At 48.4% G+C, this 19,775-nt stretch overlaps 1 protein-coding gene across 1 annotated transcript in view; it reads right to left on the reverse strand.

The window, feature by feature from the left end:
- LOC121292384 (nesprin-2-like) overlaps positions 1–19,775 on the reverse strand; it is a 277,262-nt gene that overhangs the window by 60,529 nt on the left and 196,958 nt on the right. The window contains exons 28-36 of the mRNA XM_041214234.1: positions 19,506–19,688; positions 18,034–18,171; positions 17,122–17,307; positions 16,125–16,247; positions 15,033–15,215; positions 14,070–14,129; positions 12,894–13,094; positions 7,694–7,816; positions 2,599–2,739 (exon numbers count right to left, since the gene is read on the reverse strand). Of these exons, the coding sequence (XP_041070168.1) occupies positions 2,599–2,739; positions 7,694–7,816; positions 12,894–13,094; positions 14,070–14,129; positions 15,033–15,215; positions 16,125–16,247; positions 17,122–17,307; positions 18,034–18,171; positions 19,506–19,688 (1,338 nt within the window). The remainder of the gene's footprint in view (positions 1–2,598; positions 2,740–7,693; positions 7,817–12,893; positions 13,095–14,069; positions 14,130–15,032; positions 15,216–16,124; positions 16,248–17,121; positions 17,308–18,033; positions 18,172–19,505; positions 19,689–19,775) is intronic.

The raw sequence follows: 19,775 nt of genomic DNA on the forward strand, positions 1-19,775 counted from the left end.
GTTGCTTTGTCCTGGTTGGTGTCGAGCTTCTTGAGTGTTGTGGGAGCTGCACTCATCCAGGCAAATGGAGAGTATTCCATCACACTCCTGACTTGTGCCTTGTAGATGGTGGACAGGCTTTGGGGAGTCAGGAGGTGAGTTACTCATCGCAGGATTCCCAGCCTCTGACCTGCTCTTGTAGCCACAGTATTTATATGGCTAGTTCAGTTCAGTTTCTGGTCGATGGTAACCCCCAGGATGTTGATAATGGGGGATTCAGTGATGGTAATACCATTGAATGTCAAGGGGTGATGGTTAGATTCTTTCTAATTGGAGATGGTCATTGCCTGGCACTTGTGTGGCGTGAATGTTACTTGCCACTTGTCAGCCCAAGCCTGGATATTGTCCAGGTCTTGCTGCATTTGGACATGGACTGCTTCAGTATCTGAGGAGTTGTGAATGGTGCTGAACATTGTGCAATCATCAGCGAACATCCCCACTTCTGACCTTATGATGGAAGGAAGGTCATTGATGAAGCAGCTGAAGATGGTTGGGCCGAGGACACTACCCTGAGGAACTCCTGCAGTGATGTCCTGGAGCTGAGATGACTGACCTCCAACAACCACAACCATCTTCCTTGTGCTAGGTATGACTCCAACCAATGGAGAGTTCTCCCCTTGATTCCCATTGACTCCAGCTTTGCTAGGAATCCTTGATGCCAAATTCGGTCAGATACTGCCTTGATATCAAGGGCATTTACTCACACCTTACCTCTTGAGTTCAGCTCTTCTTTTTCACGTTTGGACCAAGGCTGTAATTGAGGTCAGGAGCTGAGTGGCCCTGGCAGAATCTTGACTCTTGTGTGATGCTAACATGGCCGACAATCACTCCAACACTCTTCATGTGGGTTTCACACAAGCACCAGTCAGCAACCCCCCCCGATACCTTGTCTTCATGTTTCAGGCAGCGCGCGCACACACACACACACACACACACACACCGTCTATCACTCTCTCTTTACACTGTTCTCTATCTCCATTGCTGTCTGTCTTAACTGTGTCAGGGACCAAGAGCTGTTACTGTGCGCGTTTATTTTTAGATTTTAATTTTCACATTTCCTATTCTCCAAGCTTGTTGATTCTGGGTGGGTGGTGAGGAGGGGATAAGGGGTTATGTTATTTCCGAGCTGCGCTAAGATCTCAATTGTTGCTGTGTTGACGTGAGGGTGCCTAACCCTCCAGCAGTTAAAAATGAATCTGCACTCGGCTGTGAGCAAGCAGCAAGAAACAACCATTGCGCCAACAGAACAACTGTGGGTTTTCTTCATTTTTCTCTTTAAGGACTTTAGTTTATTAGTTCTTAAAATATGAGGGAAGGGGAAATAAACAGCTGTTTAGATGACAGTCAAAAATCATTCAATTGTGGAGAAATGCCACTGCGCTCTTTCAAGCTGGCTGGGGAAGGTGGGGCATCATGAAGACGGACAGGTCAGGCAACCAATGGGAGGGACATCTTGAGGTAGGAGGCCATGTGGTCAAACCTCTAGGAGCACGTCCAATCAGACTTTGGAACCCAAGTATCATCTGGTTCTAATCTAATCTATTTTAACGCTCTTAAAATCAAGCTTCCGCTCACCTGCCCTAATATTTCTTTATCAAATAACGGTGGAGACTGAGCCATGTAATGTGCCTGGGGTATTTGGCCATGTTAAAAGCGCTCCATAAATGCAAAGGTGCTGCTGGTGATCAAATGTCACATGATCAATCCTCCAGGAATACATCCAATGAGAGTTGGTAACCCTGAGCTACCGACTAGTTTAATGAATAGAATATGACTGCAGCTCTGGCTGAACCTGTACTTGTTTAAATATTAACTTGAGTCACTGGCTCAATCTCATGTATAAGAACAAACAGACTGCACAGGGTGTATGTGAGTTTCCAGTCATGACAGGCAGCAAATCCTATGTAAACAGACTGTCACAGGCTGGCTGAGTAGCCCGATCTAGCTAATGTGGCCCCCTCTGAACACATCCCACAAAAGGTGAGGGGAAAGGGAGAGCTACTGAACTGTGACACGAAACTTAGCACTCAAATGAGGAGGGAGAGAGAGAGAGAGAGAGTTTATACTAACATGGATGGACTCCACAGCAAGAGTGCCACCTGGATACTAACCTTTCACCCTCGTCTCTCACCTGATAGTGATGGAGCATCAAGTCCATGATCCTGGAGATTTTAGGTGGGAAAAGGCGTGTTGAACTTGGGCCCCTGTCTCTCACCTGACTCCAGTGAAGCAGCCGTTGCCAATCCATTTGGGAAAACCATGTGGGAGTCGGGGATGGGTGGGTGATGAATGGAGTGGGAAGAGATACAAGAGAGGAGGGGTGGAGGTGTGGGGGGTGGGGGGGGGGGCGGGTAATGTGGGGAGGGGAGTCGGTGAGTGAGTGGGAATAGGGATGGGGTTGGGGTGGGGGTGGGGCAGGTTTGGGCTGCTGCAGGATTGGGAGGCTGGGTGATAAGTTGGGGCCCCTGAAAGAAGGGTGGGGGGCTGGGAGTGGTGGGGTGGCGGGGGGTGCGGGTAGAGAAAGGTAACTGCACCCAGCCATCACCCACGGACGCTCACTTGTGACTGTTGTAGATGCTCCTCCACATCCCGCTGCATCTCCCAGTCCCCGCCACTCACTCCCAGCAACTCCTGGGCCGTATCCAACCAACGCTCCAGTGCCACAGCTCGGTCCCAGCAGACATTGAGATCCTCCAGCAGCTGTGGGGGAGAGAGAAAGACCGGGACAGGTGGATGGGGGAGGAGGGAGAGAGTGGAGGAGGAAATGGATGAGAGAGAGAGAGAGAGAGAGAGAGGGGGGGAAAAGGCGAGCAAGATGAAAAGGGGAGGGAGGGGAAGGGAGGGAGGGGAAGAGTGAGAGGGAGAGTGTGAGGGGAAAGGGGAGAGAGAAGGGGAGAGAGAGAGAGAGAGAGAGAATTAGTGGGTAGCAGAGGGTGTGAGGAAGGATGGAATCGGATGGGGAGAGGAGGAGAATTGAGATTAGGAGCAAGGCAGAGGGAGGAGGGAGAGAGAGAGAGAGAGAGGACAGAGTGTGAGGGAAGGGGAGAGAGAGAGGAAGAGATTGAGGGAGGTGGTGGGATGGAGGGATTGAAATGAGGGGAGAGACAGGAAGGATGGGAGGAATAATGTGAATGAACAAAACTCAAACCCCACATTTCCTTCTAACTTAAATCTTCAGAGAGTTTACCTGGTGGAGTTAATGTCAGGTGGTTGCCTTGAGGGGTTAGAGAGTCATTGCGATGAGCTCAGTGTGACAGAATAGGAGGCAGAATTGACATGACACCGAATCATGAGCTGGTTTGGAGACAGAAATCTGCCGGGAAGGTTTGGGGCTTTGGTGTGTTTATCGGAGAATCCGATCTGCTCCCTGGCACCAGCACCTGTTAAACAAGTCTGACTGCTCCGGAGTTCACCCTGAACGCAGTCAGCTGTCCAATTCGAATGTCACACAAGCATGTTAAACACAGCGCCTGCCCCAGGGACAAGCAAACATTCCCTTTTCTGTGTAACTGCAGCTTCATTTTACAGCCAAAGTAATTTTGTAAATACTCACTAAAGTGTAGAATCGTGGCAGCCCATTTATAATACAACAGTAACCCAGACTTCTTAACACAGTGAATTAATTTGGATTCAAGGTGCTGAGGGCATCACTCACTCCCAGGTAAAGTCTCCACCTCTGGGCTGTGCGAGGCAGGAAGTCTCCAGGCTCCACGTGCGGCCCGTGCCGAGTTCTTATCACAACTCGGCAGCATTGGAAAAAACGTCAGTGGCTGGAGAGGCGGCTGCAACTCAGCCAGGCCTGCCCACGCAGGTGCAGCTGCTGGTGGGCGTGGGGACATGTGCCGGCACGCAGGTAGGCGCAACTGTTTACCCCACGTTCTCTCATCACTTATTTCTAGGACCTGCCTGTGGGATTTTGAGGCTAGGAGTCTCCAGGGTGAGGTTTGAATGGGATTGCAAGTGCGTGAATGAGAGATCAGAGAGACGATAATGTTGTGACTCGATAAGATAAGTTGTAAGACTTTTAGCTGATTTTAACCCCTCACCTCCCACCCCATCCCCCCCCCCAAGATATTATTGGCATCTCTAGACCCACCCCCCCTCTTGAAACCCATCCACCTCACTCTCACACTTCCAACCCCACCACAGCCCCCTCCCTCCACCCACAACTCTCATGGTCACCAGGCAGCCCTACACCAGACCCACAGACAGTGTTCCTCATTTTATTTCACAAGGGTTGGTCTCCCTGATGTGCACGGCAGTGAGTATGTGCACGTGGGAGTCTGTGAGGGTGCAAGTGTGTCTGTGCGTGTGTGTCTGTGCGTGTGTGTCTGTGCGTGTCCGTGCATGTGTGTGTGTCCGTGCATGTGTGTGTGTCCGTGCGTGTGTGTGTGTCCGTGCGTGTGTGTGTGTCCGTGCGTGTGTGTGTGTGTCCGTGCGTGTGTGCCTGTGTGTGCGCGTGTGTCTGCCAACGAGTGTACTCAGGTGGGAGTCTCGACCTGACAGGTTAACTCTGTTTCTCTCTCTGCAGGTGTGGCCTGACCTGCACTTCCGCCTGCAATCGGCCCCCCCCGAACGTAATTTCACGCTGGCCGGCCAATGAACAGCCAGTGTGCAGCGCGCACTGAGAAACCCCCGGCTCTGCTGAGGAGGGGGGGCAGGAAGAGGGCAGGTGCTGAGAAAAGTGAGGGTGAGGGTGGGAACTTCTAGCGAGCTCCCTGAAGGCAGGCAGCCGCTGAGGAGCTGCAGACCCGGACAGATTAAGTGAGAAGTAAAAAATGCAGCAAACTGTGTCTAAGACCATAGGAGCAGATGTAGGCCATTCAGCCCATCGAGTCTGTTCTGCCATTCAATGAGATCATGGCTGATCTGATAATCCTCAACTCCACTTTCTTGCCTTTTCCCCATAACCCTTGATTCCCTTACTGATTAAAAATCTGTCGATCTCAGCCTTGAATATACTTAACAACCCAGCCTCTACAGCCCTCTGCGGTAAAGAATTCCACAGATTCACTACCCTCTAAGAGAAGAAATTTCTCCTCATCTGTCTTAAATGGGTGACCCCTTACTCTGAGATTATGCCCTCTGGTCCTAGACTCTCCCACAAGGGGAAACAACCTCTCAGCATTTACCCTGTCAAGCCCCCTAAGAATTTTATCTGTTTCAATAAGGTCGCCTCTCATTCTTCTAAACTCCAGTGAGTATAGGCCCAACCTACTCAACCTCTCCTCATAAGAAAATCCCTCCATACCCAGGATCAACCTAGTGAACCTTCTCTGGACTGCCTCCAATGCCAGTGTATCTTTCCTTAGATAAAGGGACCAAATTTGTTCACAGTATTCTAGGTGTGGTCTAACTAATGCCTGGTATAGTTTTAGCAAGACTTCCATATTTTTATACTATATTCCCTTTGAAATAAAGGCCAACATTCCATTTCCCTTCCCTATTACCTGCTGAACTTATATGTTAGCTTTTTGTGATTCATGCATGAGGACTCCCAAATCCCTCTGTGCTGCAGCTTTCTGCAGTCTTTCTCCATTTAAATAATATTCAGCTCCTCTATTCTTCCTGCCAACGTGCATAACCTCATATTTTCCCACATTATATTTCATCTGCCAAGTTTTTGCCTACTCACTTAACCTGTCCATATCCCTCTGTAGACTCCTTGTGTCACCCTCACCACTTGCCTTCCCACCTGTCTGCAAACTTGGCGATAGCACATTCATTTCCCTCATCCAAGTCATTAATATATATTGTAAATAATTGAGGCCCCAGCACTGATCCCTGTGGCACTCCATTAGTTACAGGTTGCCATCCTGAAAATGCCCCCCTTATCCCAACTCTCTGTCTTCTATTAGTTAGCCAATCCTCTATCCATGTTGATATACTATCCCCAACATGATGGGCTCTTATCTTACTAAGTAGCCTTATGTGTGGTACCTTATCAAACACCTTTTGGAAATCCAAATATATTACATCTACAGGTTCCCCTTTATCTATCCTGCTTGTTACCACCTCAAAGAATTCTAATAAATTTGTCAAACATGATTTCCCCTTCATGAAGCCATGCTGACTCTGCTTGATTAGATTTATGTATTTCTAAATGCTAAAATTTTCCCAGTGAAGGATGTCTATGCAGCACCTGACTTGCAGAACTCAAAAAACATTGGTCCCCAGATGTCATTTTTAATTATATTTCACCCTGGACATTTCATCCCGCCCTTGGGTGAGGTTTAATTGAAAACGGGCCGTTGGGTTTGCCCCATACGACGAGTGCGAAATCACATGGGTGAGGCAACCTAAAACCGTGGACAATTGGGTTTTTAATAGCCTTAATTGGCCCTTTGTTGGCGAGCGCAGCTTCAATGCCTGCGCATGGGCCGCCAATCCCAATATTGTTCACGTGCACAATGACATCGGGACGCACGCCCAATGTCATTTTGCGCAATTTCACGTGTGTTCAGGTTGGACACAATCAACTTAAGATTCTGGCCTTTGATAAGGGCGATACTGTGGTGGGAAGGGAAACCTGACTGGGGGGGTTCCAACAGAGAGCTCGGGGAAAGGTCGACACCGACCAAAGACAACACGTTCAAGAGGAAGGGAATTTGGAGGTGGGAGTGATTAGTCTGCAAGGAGGGAAGGGTCAAGAGTGGGTTTTCTGACGGTGGGCAGATAATGGCAAATTTGAAGGAGAGAGAAACAGTCGCTTGAAAGAGGGAAGAACATCAGCTGACATGGGGACCAGGAATAGCATCGAGCGGTCGGCTGTTTAGTAGAAATAGCATCTCGGGGACAAGATGAGCTCGGAAAGAAGATGAGGGGAGGCAGGAGAGAAAAGAGAGAGAGAGATGTACATTCAGGGTTAGGATGAGGGGAACCTTGGGTTAGGCCCAGTGAGCCATGGGAAGGGAGAGAAGCAGCAGAAACAGCTGGTCAAATGGTCTTGATCTCTGGAACAAATAAGTCTTTGAAGTTATCACACTTGGGGCGGGGGTGGGGTGGGGAAGAGGGGCCGGTGGGGGTGGGGGGGTGAGGGGGCAGAGACAGTGGTTGGTTTAAGATGAAGGTTAATGGTGCAGAAGAGAAGCAGGGTGTTATCTTTGCCTTTCTGGATGGTCTTTGAGTAGTGGGCATGTGTGGTGGAGAACAATGCCTAATTGATGCTTTAATAAAACACTTTAAATATGTTTTAACTCAACAATAACAATTTACACTTATATAGCAACTTTAAGATGGTGCTTCACAGAATTATCCACTAAGATTTGACACCGAGCTACACACCGAAATATTAGGTCAGACGACCAAAAGCCTGACCAAGGAGGTTGGTTTTGAGTAGGGCCTGAAACAAGGTAGAGGTCACGAGGTTTAGGGAGGAAATTCCGGAGCTCGGGGCTCCAGCAGCTGAAGGCACAGCCACACTGTGACTGAGATCAGTGAATCAACAAGCCAGGCTCGGAGGAGAGCAGAGATCTCGGAGGCTTGGAGGAGGTTACAGAGATAGGGAGGGATGAGCCCAGGCAGCGATTTCAAAACAAGGAAGAGAATTTAAAATTTGAGGATCGGGGGCCAGTGTAGGTCACCGAGCGCAGGGATGCTGGGTGAATGGGACTTGATTTATGGGTAAATTCTTGGAAAGGGTGGAAATGCTTACCGATGTAGAGGAATCGAGGGAAGGCACTGGGGTCCGGCTTCTCTTTACTGACTCTGCAATGTTCTCATCTTCCTCATTATCCTCCTCCTCCATCAGTGAAGGCAGTTTACCATCAGAGGTTACCTAGGAGAAAAGAACATTTCTATAGCCTTTCACATCCTCAGGACATCCCAAAGCACTTCGCAGCCAATGAGGTCATTTTGTGGTGTAGTCACTGTTGTAATGTAGGAAACGTAGAGCACAACAAGATCCCACAAACAGCAATAAGTTAATGACCAGATCACCTGTGATGTTGGTTGAGGGGTTAAATATTGACCAGGAAATTGTGGAGACCTGCCCAGATCTTCTTCAAAATAGAGTCAAAGGATCTTTAAGGCCACTTGAGAGGGGAAATGGGGCCTTGGTTTAATGTCTCACCCGAAAGACGGCATCTCCAACAGTGCTGCACTCGGAGTGTCAGCCTGGATTCCGTACTCCAGTCTATGGAGTGGGATTTTAACCCATGACTTTGAGTCAGCGGTGAGACCACTACCGATGACTGAGAAAACAAACATGACAAAGCGTATGAAAAGGGGACAGCTGCAAAAATAAGCCTGTTAAACTTTTCAGGTCCAGTCATACAATCAGCTGTAAGCACCTCCTGCAAAGGCCCTTCTGTCTTTATCAGGAATCTCCTTCCACATGGAGATCACTACAATGGAGAATTGGGTGGCCCCAGTGTGTAGGGTTATGCCACTGTCAAAAGCTATTTCCTACTTTGCTGTAGCTTCCACTCTTTAACTATAAGTAATAAAACACAAAGCATCGCATTAAAATTAAGGGGAGTGTAGTGGTAATGTCATTGGCCTTGTAATCCAGAGGCCCAGACTAATGCTGTGGGGACACGGGTTCAAATCCCACCACGGCAGCTGGTGGAATTTAAACTCAATTAAATAAATCTGGAATTAAATGCTAGTCTCAGTAATGGTGACCACCAGACCATTGTTGTAACAAATCCTCTGGTTTCCTAATGCCCTATCTGCTGTCCTTACCCAGTCTAGTCTACATGTGACTCCAGACCCACAGCAATGTGGTTGACTCTTAAATGGCCCAGCAAGGCATTCAGTTGCCACTGCTGCCTTCTCAACGGCAATTAGGGATGGGCAATAAATGCTGGGCCCAGCCAGCAACACCCACATCTCATGAAAGAATAAAAATAAAGAGTGAGTATAAGACTTTAAATCTTGGACTGAACAATCAATGTGACCAATAGCAATTTACCCCCAAAGTCTAACTTACTTCATCTCAAAGCTACACCTGGATTTGACTTTAGAGGGGGTGGGCGTGTAAATTGGCATCGAAATAAAATTTGGGAGGTGTAAAATGGGCTGTGATTGGCTATTCCAAAGAAGAGTCATACCAGACTCGAAACATTAACTCTGTTTCTCTCTCCACAGAGGCTGTCAGACCTGCTGAGATTTTCCAGCATTTTCTGTTTTTATTTCTGATTTCCAGCATCTGCAGTATTTAGCTTTTATTATCTGTGACGATTGACATTATCACACAAAAATCAGCTGGATGGCGTTAACATGCCTGTCATCCTTCTGTTTTTACACTAATTGTTCAACCGCCTGGAATAGTAACGGTGGAGTAATGGGTTCATTGCTATGTTAATGAGACCACGATGTGATTAATGATGTAAGTGTGTCATCAAGATTCAGGTGACCAAGAGGCTCCAAGAGAATGGTGCAGATCCACCTGTGTCCTGGAAAGCACATGTTTACCCCAAGGTCTTAAACAGCTTCAAGAGAAACCACACACTGACTATCTCAAGTCGATCATAGGATAAGCAAAATCTCATCAAGCTATGACAAGACACTGTAACAGATCAAAGCATGGTAGACCATGTTAAATCTCATTGAGACAGTAACCCCATGAACGCTGGTTCAAATCTCACCATGGACAGTTTGAGTGGCTGAATTTTTATTAAAATCGGGGATAAACAGCTCATATCAAAAAAAGTGACTGTGAATTGTCCTTTTCAACAACCTCTGTCCCATCACCTCTGCCCCAATTCGAATATCCCTCTCTAGGTACAAACTGTGTGGAAAACATTTCTCCTCATGACCTCTTTGCTTCTTTTGCCAATCACCTTAAATCTGTGCCCCCTGCTTTACAGCCTTTCCACCAATGAGAACAGTTTCTCCCTATGACCCCTCATGATTGTAAAATGCTCTTTCAAATCTCTGCTTAATCTTCTCTTTGAGGAAAACAACCTTTCTCAGAAACCCAACTTCTCCAATCCATCCATGTAGCTGAGGTTCCTCGTCCCCGGGAACCATTCTCGTGAATCTTTCCTGCACCCTCTCCAACACCTTCACATTCATCCTCAAGTGTGGGGCCCAGGACCGGACGCAATAATCCAGCTGAGGTTGAACCAGTGTTTTATAGAGTTTCAACATCACCTCCTAGCTCTTGGTCACTATGGGCTGGGGTGTAAGAGTCTAGTCTGAGCCCACCTGCACCTGGCCAGCTCGCCCTGCCGCTGTCGGGCTGTTAACTGTCCTGAGGTGAGCCTTCCGCCCCCAATTCGACAGGAAGTCCCACCTCCGAGAGTAGCTGGCCAACCCAATGACCGGCAGCTCTCTTGTCCCTGCAGAGACGCTGGGAATGGCTTAAGGGGGCTGGGATTATCTGCGTAGGGAAGGGGTGAGGAAATACCAGGAGTTGGAGAATTACCTCATGGGGTGGGGGGCTTCTGATAAGCACAGGTTGCCCAAACAGGAGGTTGAACACCCCACCACCTGCCTCCCCTCCCACTCGCTGACCACCCACCAACCCCCCCCTCAACCTGTCCTGGCCACAAGGCTCACTAGGTTTCACTTTGTGAAGGTGAAGCAGAGGGTGGTCCCTCTGCTCCTGCACCCACTTTAGAATTCACAGTCATCGTTACAGTGCAGAAGGAGGCCATTTAGCCCATCCAGTCTGCACTGGCTCTCTGAAAGAGCATTCCACCTAGTCCCACTCCCCTGACTTATCCCCATAACCCTGCACATTCTCTCTTTTCCGGTAGCAATCCAATTCCCTTTTGAATACCTCGATGGAACCTGCCTCCACCACCCTCTCAGGAAGTTTGTTCCAGGCTCCAACCACCCTCTGGATGGAAACATTATTCCTCGCGTCACACTTACACCTTTCCCCAATTATTTGGAATCTTGTGTCCTTATATTGTCTATTCTCTGCAAATCGTGGCTTAACTTATCTCTCTCTCTCTAAGGTGAACAATCCTGGCTTCTCAAGTCAAAGATCAGGGAATGGCAGAGTGTAAATGGGGGGAGGGGAGTTTGGAATTGGACGCTGACAGGATTTTCCACACCCGTTGAGATCGTTGGAATTTTGAACGGCTCTCGCCAGGATTGGACAACAAAATTTCAGGTGGGGCATTATTTTACACAGTGGGGGCTGGTCTGATCTGGAAATAGTTTCAATAACAATCAGAATAATTGAAAAGGAAAAGAATTGCGGAGCTATGAGGAAAGAACTTTGGGAGAATGGGAGAAATGGGATATCAGAGAGATGACACATTGACAATGGACTGAATGGTCTGCTATTCCGATGAAGAAAGCCTTGTGGTTTCATACCCGATATCGCCTGGAGAATGACAGGCAGCAACAGATTGTGAAAGTGTTACTCAACTTCCCCTCCTACCAACCTCCTGCTCACACGCGGACAGCTTGTTACAAAGATTATTGTTTGGTGTGTTTTAATTCACCTCACTGGCAGCAAACGCTCAGTTGGTAACACTCTCGCCTCTTGAGTCACAAAGTCCCTCTGATAGTGCAACACTCCCTCGGTACTGACCCTCTGACAGTGCAGCACTCCCTCAGTACTGACCCTCCGACAGTGCAGCACTCCCTCAGCACTGATCCTATGACAGTGCGGCACTCCCTCAGTACTGACCCTCTGACAGTGCGGCACTCCCTCAGTACTGACCCTCTGACAGTGCAGCACTCCCTTAGTACTGACCCTCCAACAGTGCAACAATCCCTCAGTACAGACCCTCCAACAGTGCGGCACTCCCTCTGTACTGACCCTCCAACAGTGCAGCACTCCCTCAGTACTGACCCTCTGACAGTGTAGCACTCCCTCAGCACTGATCCTATGACAGTGCGGCACTCCCTCAGTACTGACCCTCTGACAGTGCAGCACTCCCTTAGTACTGACCCTCCGACAGTGCAACACTCCCTCAGTACTGACCCTCCAACAGTGCAGCACTCCCTCAGTACTGACCCTCCAACAGTGCAGCACTCCTTCAGTTCTGACCCTCCGACAGTGCAACACTCTCAGTACTGACCTTCCAACAGTGCAGCACTCCTTCAGTACTGACCCTCCAACAGTGCAGCACTCCTTCAATACTGACCCTCCGACAGTGCAGCACTCCCTCAGTACTGACCCTCCAACAATGCAGTACTTCCTTACAGATGCTGCCCTGGACACAGTTATTTGCACATCCCTCCCCATTCATTACCTGTGTTTATGTGGCATCTAATTATCTGCGACCTTATTTACAGTGTTGACTCTGACCTGGCAGAACCTGGTTTTATTGCCATGCTGCCTATCCCATTTTCAGGATGATGAGAGGGATTCTCTGGATTGTATATTTACAGCTGTAGAGACACATCTCCTTTCCACCATTAATGGTGTTCTCAAAACATTTAAACTCTAATGAGCCGTCAGAACCTTTTATGTAACCCTGGGGCACATTCCTGGATCTGGGGGATGAGGAATACCAGTTGTAGAAGCAGACGTTGTTAAATCCTGCCCTGCAACTCCAAAAACTCTTTGATAAGAACCTCCACTCCTGCTCGCTGCCTATTCTGTCACCCGTAATGCTATCGCAGACTAAAACACCAGAACTGCACATGCACAGCATTGGCAACAAATGCAGCTTTTCCTCATTTACTGAGGCCATCTTTTACTTCCAGACTTGGAAAAAATTAAGTTCAAATTCTCAAATGCTGTGGTTGGATTCGAATCCATTTTCTCACCGTGACCAGTAACGTAACCAAGCACCCACCATACCTGACATTCATATGGTAACAGCCGTGAATATCTAATTCACGTCCGCACCTCAAATTTCATCTTGGAAAACAGTAGGGTGCAGGTGAACCTGGTCTAACCTCTGCGGTGAAGGGCAGTTTGGAGCTGGGTTAGGAAGTACCTTCGAGTCTCTGGGCTGGTCAGAGAGTGTGGTGGACGACTGCTCTTCCTGTCCACAGTCCTGAGTGACTGGCTGCTCACAACTGAGCTCATCTTGCACAAGCTGAGTCAGCGCTTCCTGCGTGTTGTTCAACAGTGAATCTCTCCGCTCCGTCAGATTGGCCAACCTCTCGCATTGAGCTTCCATCGAAGACGCACCCCCCTGTCGAGAGAGTGAAGATTCAATATTCTTTCATTCGTTCGTGGGTTTATTGCCCATCCCTAATTGCCTTTGAGAACTGAGTGGTTTGCTAGGCCATTTCAGAGGGCATTTAAGAGTCAATTTAAGAGTTAAATGCTGTGGGGTCTGGAGTCACATGAAGGCCAGACCAGGTAAGGACAGCAGATTTCCTTCCCTAAAGGGCATTAGTGACCCAGATGGGTTTTTACAACAATCGACAATGGTTTCGTGGTCGTCATTAGACTTTTAATTCCAGATCAACCCCAATTATTTCCCAGCTGCTCCCACAGGAGCTGAACCTTGTTCCTCAGGCATTGGCCTGTTGTCACCAATAGCAGGTTACAACACAGAAAGAGCCCATTCATCCCATCAAGTATGAGCTAGCCCTTTATCTAGAGTCATCCAACACTTACAACAGCTTATGTTTATTAAGTGTCTTTAATGTGATGAAATGTCCCAAATTCTGTAAAGGATGAACACCAAAGGAGGGGAGAAGTGGGGGTGGGGGGTTGAGGGGTGGGGGGGTGCGGGGGCAGGGAAATATTAGTCAGTTTGGTTTTAAGGGGTGGGGGGGGGTCCTACTGGAGGGGGGAGAGGCAAAGAGGTTTAGGGAGGGAATTCCAGGATGTGGGATCTAGATAGTGGAAGATATGACTGTTAGTTTTAGATGTTAGAATCGGGGAGAATGCAGAGACCGTTATAGGGAGAGTCTGGCTTTGGAGGGATGTAATCACACACAAAGTATTTTTAAATTTGAGGGAACTGGGAGTCAAATTAGAACAGTGAGGACAGGCTGATGGGTGAACAGGACTGATCCGGATCATCATTTTAGAGTGTTTGTTGTTCCTGTGTGAGGGCAGGTGGTGAGTGTTTGATTTGTGTTTGATTACACCTGAATGAAGGACCTTGGCTATGTGTAAATAGGAATGAGTGCAGCATGCGTCCCCTGTCACATACACTCACCTGCTGTAACATCTCCATTTCTGTATCACACTCCTGTAGCTTTTCCAACAGTGACTGGAAGAGACAATAACATGGTTCCAAATTAAAGGAGCTCCCTGTGCCCAAGATGGGCATAAACACAGTGATAAACAGATAAAAAAATAATAATTGCTTGATAGTATAGAACTTGGATATTGCTGAAAAGAGACATTTTGTTGTCTTACACTCATCAGGATAAATGCAAGAATGGCAAATTTCAAACATCACAACAATTTATACTTCAGGAGAAAAGGGTGCTGATTGGTTGGAAGTCAACTCTGATTGGTCAAGGCGTTACCATGGAGAAAGAAACAGGGGACTATAGGCTCAGCTAGCTCCCGAGTAATTCAAAAAAGGCACAAGGTTTGAACATATTCCTTTAGTTTGCAGAGAACGGGTCATGTGTATGAATATATGTCATTTCTAGCAAGTATAAATGAGCACAACTGCTTATCTTAAATTGGTTGTCAGTGTAGTTATTAGCGCACTGAGGACTGTTCAGCAACTGCTGACCAATCGCAGAATCACATCTAACAATAGACGCTTGGTCGTGGGTTTTGCAAGTGTGAGCTGGTTGATTCCTACTTCAAATTACCCTGGAAAGGCAAAGTATCTCAAAACTTTGAACAACAACCGTTTCATGTGGTTACTAGCTTTGTGAATGATACTTTCCACCAACAGGGTGCTGCCAAGAGTCCAAAAATGATGTTCTGTCTACCACACTTTCGAGCAGTGTGGTGCATGAATTTCAGTGCTGGTTGTGATACCAGGTGAATGTGTCCTAGCGATTGGCTGATCGAATGAAACAGCTGCTTCGGCTGTTCACAACAGTCAGAGTACAGGGCGCACTCAACCAACTCGCGCTCGCAAAACCCAAAACAAGATGTCTACTGCTGGGATGGTTCAGCAAGTGGCTGCCTACAGGCAGAAGGACCTTACCTGTAACAAGGTGCCCTGCTGTGTTGTCAACTCCTGCAAACGATTCAGCTCAATGCTCACTCGCTCCACCTTAGTGAAGACCTCAACCGTACAAATCACTTCTTCAGGTAATCCCAGAGATTCCTTACACTCCATCATCACACCAACAAGAGCCTTCATCTCCTCTAGATTTTCCACAATTACCTAAACTCAGCAAAGACATTTCTTTACAAACAGAATACACATCACATCTGGGCATTGAGAGATTTTTTTTATTCGTTCACAGGATGTGGATTTCGCTGGCTGGGCCAGTATTTATTGCCCATCCCTAATTGCCCTTGAGAAGGTGGTGGTGAGCTGCCTTCTTGAACCGCTGCAGTCCATGTGGTGTAGGTACACCCACAGTGCTGTTAGGGAGGGAGTTCCAGGATTTTGACCCAGTGACAGTGAAGGAACGGCCGAAATATTTCCAAGTCAGGATGGTGAGTGACTTGGAGGGGAACTTCCAGGTGGTGGTGTTCCCATGTGTCTGCTGCCTTTGTCCTTCTAGATGGTAGTGGTTATGGGTTTGGAAGGTACTGCTTAAGGAGCCTTGGTGAATTCCTGCAGTGCATCTTGTAGATGGTACACACACTGCTGCTACTGTGCGTCGGTGGTGGAGGGAGTGAATGTTTGTGGATGTGGTGCTAATCAAGTGGCTGCTTTGTCCTGGATGGTGTCGAGCTTCTTGAGTGTTGTTGGAGTTGCACTCATCCAGGCAAGTGGAGAGTATTCCATCACACTCCTGACTTGTGCCTTGTAGATGATGGACAGGATATGGGGAGACAGGAGGTGAGTTACTCATCGCAGGATTCCCAGCCTCTGACCTGCTCTTGTAGCCAGTGCTTATATGGAGGGACTGAAGCCTAGAACAGGGCTGGGAGATTAAGAATATTGAGAGGTATAGCAAGGGTAAAATACCTGGGACAAATACCTGCCACCATTAGCCAACATAGGGAGAGCTAGCCCCACACACACAGCTCGAGCGGACACATTCTTGGCTGTAGGAAAGAAATAAGCCTGTGGAGGATAGCAGATCAAACGGACCCCGATAGTCAAGGAGAGTGTTGGTACCTGGTTGTTTTCCAAATGCACCTGGATGGGCAGGTCACAGAGATCAACGGAGGACAGGATAGTGTTAATCTTCGAAAGTTTATTTTCAAGGAATTTCACTTCAGACTCGATATCACCAACCTCCTACAATAGAAACAGAATTCGCAGAAAGGTTAATGTACAGGGTGCAGTGAGGGGTGCCAGGGTGATGGGGGGGAGAGGGAAAGGGGTGGAGTGGTGATGTTGGGGTACAGTGGGTATGTTGGGGTGTACTAGGTATGTTGGGGTACAGAGGGTATGTTGGGGTACAGGGGGTACGTCAGGGTACAGAGGGCATTGGGGTACAGTGTGTATATTGGGGTTCAGGGGTGTCGGGGTACAGGTGAGTTTGCGGGGTACAGGGGGAGTATCGGAGCAGTGGGGGTTCATGGTACACTGGGATGTTGGGGTACACTGGGTACATTGGGGTGTTGGGGTACACTGGGTACAGGGGTTGTTGGGATACAGTAGGTATGTTGGGGTACAGTGGAGTTTGGAGTACAGGGGGCATTGGGTTACGGTGGGTGTGTTGGGGTCTGGGTATGTTGGGATACAGGGGGTGTTGAGGTACAGGGGGAGTTTGGGGTACAGTAGAAGTGTTCGGGTACAGTGTATGTTGGGGTTCAGGGGTGTCGGGGTACGGGGGAGTATCAGGGCACAGTGGGGGTTCATGGTACATTGGGGTGTTGGGGTAAAGTAGTATATTGGGGTACATGGAAGATGGGGGTACAGTGGGGTGTTGGGGTACAGTGGGGGTGTTGGGGTACAGTGGGTATGCCTGGGTGTTCGGATACAGCGTCAAAGCAGTGCTCTCTCAGTTTGATTATGCTCTGAAGTCTCTGGAGTGGGAGTTTAACCCATGACTCCCTGATTCGATGAGGAGGGAGACACCACTGGACCAGGCTGATACCTGGACAGTGACAGTAATGGGGGGGGAGTGCAGTGACCAATGCAGATGCACTGTGGGAGACTGTCTCACCGTTGCAATGTGCTTTATCTCGGTGAGCTTCTGGTCTATGGTCTGCTGTAGGGTGGAGACACCATTCTGTAGCTCACCGAGACGCTGCTTCATCTTGTCAGTTTGGTATATCACTGACAGCTCCTTCAGCCTGGATGTAATGTCTTGGAGAGTGTTTTGTTTCTGTCTGCCACTCTCAGCCATCACCTTTAATCATGAAATAAAAACACAAAGACAGCAAACACAAATTCACAATTCATTTGTGAACAAAGTCAGAAAAATACAAACTGGGGACAGGGACTCGATTCTGCATCTGAAAAGCAGGGAACTTATCCCAAACTTATATTGAAACTTGGTTAGGACACTCTTGGGATACTGTGAAGAGTTCTGACATCCAGAATATAATAAAGAATATCCAGGCCCTGGAGAAGGTGCTAGAAGATTCCCAAGGGTGATTTCAAAACCGAGACATCAGGCCAGACCGGAACGTCTATACAGGCCAGGGATCTCTTTTAGAGAAAAGTGAAGGCCAAGGGCTGTGATGTTGGGCCTTTCACACCCGCTTGAGGGGCAGATACGCCTTGAATTAACGTCCCTGAAAGACCAGTCCTCCAAAATTGCAGCACTCCATCACTGCCCAAAAGCAAACTTGATTACACTTGGAAAATAAAGTCGGTGGGGCTACTGGAGGGAGAGCAGGGGGTTGGGACTTGGTGGATAGCTCTTCCAAACGGCTATCACAGGCACAATGGGCCGAATGGCCTCATACTGTGCCATTTAATTCTACAATGCTGAACTGAAATCCAAGACTAAACAATGTGTTTACAGAGTGAGGTTTGGACCCAGAAATCTTTACTCTGAGGGGGTAGTTTTACTGACTGAGTCAGCAAACTGAATCCTCTCTGCAATGGGGATTGGCACATTAGAACTCACCTGAAAGACAAGGAGCTGTTTGCTGAGGGACTTGGCGGAGCTGTAGTCAGTCTTGCTGCAGAGTAGATCTTCTGCACTCTCGCTCCATGATGATGCAGAGTCAGTTATCTGTCTGTACTCCTCCAGGGACTCAGGAATCTGCCCAAAAATACATCAACATCCATCTGTTTGATTGTTTATCAACAGGAAGCAAGGGCAATGCTGAGGAATTAATCTGCAGCCACCCATTGTTAGCACCTACTACCCCCAGCAGTGATAATCTCCCTCCAGTGTTAGCACCAACTACCCCCAGCAGTGATAATCTCCCTCCAGTGTTAGCACCAACTACCCCCAGCAGTGATAATCTCCCTCCAGTGTTAGCACCAACTACCCCCAGCAGTAATCTCCCTCCAGTGTTCGCACCAACTACCCCCAGCAGTGATAATCTCCCTCCAGTGTTAGCACCAACTACCCCCAGCAGTGATAATCTCCCTCCAGTGTTAGCACCAACTACCCCCAGCAGTAATCTCCCTCCAGTGTTAGCAGCAACTACCCCCAGCAGTAATCTCCCTCCAGTGTTAGCACCAACTACCCCCAGCAGTAATCTCCCTCCAGTGTTAGCACCAACTACCCCCAGCAGTGATAATCTCCCTCCAGTGTTAGCACCAACTACCCCCAGCAGTAATCTCCCTCCAGTGTTAGCACCAACTACCCCCAGCAGTAATCTCCCTCCAGTGTTAGCACCAACTACCCCCAGCAGTAATCTCCCTCCAGTGTTAGCACCAACTACCCCCAGCAGTAATCTCCCTCCAGTGTTAGCACCAACTACCCCCAGCAGTAATCTCCCTCCAGTGTTAGCACCAACTACCCCCAGCAGTGATAATCTCCCTCCAGTGTTAGCACCAACTACCCCCAGCAGTAATCTCCCTCCAGTGTTAGCACCAACTACCCCCAGCAGTAATCTCCCTCCACTCTTAACACTCCCAGCACAGGTACAGCACGGGGTTAGATACAGAGTAAATCTCCCTCTACACTGTCCCCATCAAACACTCCCAGGACAGGTACAGCACGGGGTTAGATACAGAGTAAAGTTCCCTCTACACTGTCCTCATCAAACACTCCCAGGACAGGTACAGCACGGGGTTAGATACAGAGTAAAGCCCCCTCTACACTGTCCCCATCAAACACTCCCAGGACAGGTACAGCATGGGGTTAGATACAGAGTAAAGCTCCCTCTAAACTGTCCCCATCAAACACTCCCAGGGCAGGTACAGCACGGGGTTATATAGAGAGTAAAGCTCCCTCTACACTGTCCCCATCAAACACTCCCAGGACAGGTACAGCACGAGGTTAGATACAGAGTAAAGCTCCCTCTGCACTGTCCCATTCAAACACTCCCAGGACAGGTACAGCTTGCGTTAAAGAGACAACAGTCCATAGTAAGAAAGAGCACGTGGTGCAGTGTGTGAGGGGTGTTGCTGATGGGCTGTGACCTTGTTCAGTAAGGCTGTTCTCTGCTCTGCCATGCGGGATACATGTTGCTGCTGCTGGAATGGTTCCAGTAGACTCTCCATCAGTTCCTGAGCCTGCTCGGGATCTTGCTCTGCCAGTTCCTGTACCTCTGCATCAAGCTGTGAAAGGACCGAGTGCCACTTATCGATCCCACTCCAGATCCTCTGTGAAAAGAGAAGCAGGAAGAGGGATTAAACCCAGAACACCAAGAGCATTACGTAGACATAACCACTGATTTGCACCTTTATACC

Source organism: Carcharodon carcharias, chromosome 20 (assembly GCF_017639515.1).
Source record: "Carcharodon carcharias isolate sCarCar2 chromosome 20, sCarCar2.pri, whole genome shotgun sequence".
In the NCBI taxonomy this organism is placed as follows: domain Eukaryota; kingdom Metazoa; phylum Chordata; class Chondrichthyes; order Lamniformes; family Lamnidae; genus Carcharodon; species Carcharodon carcharias.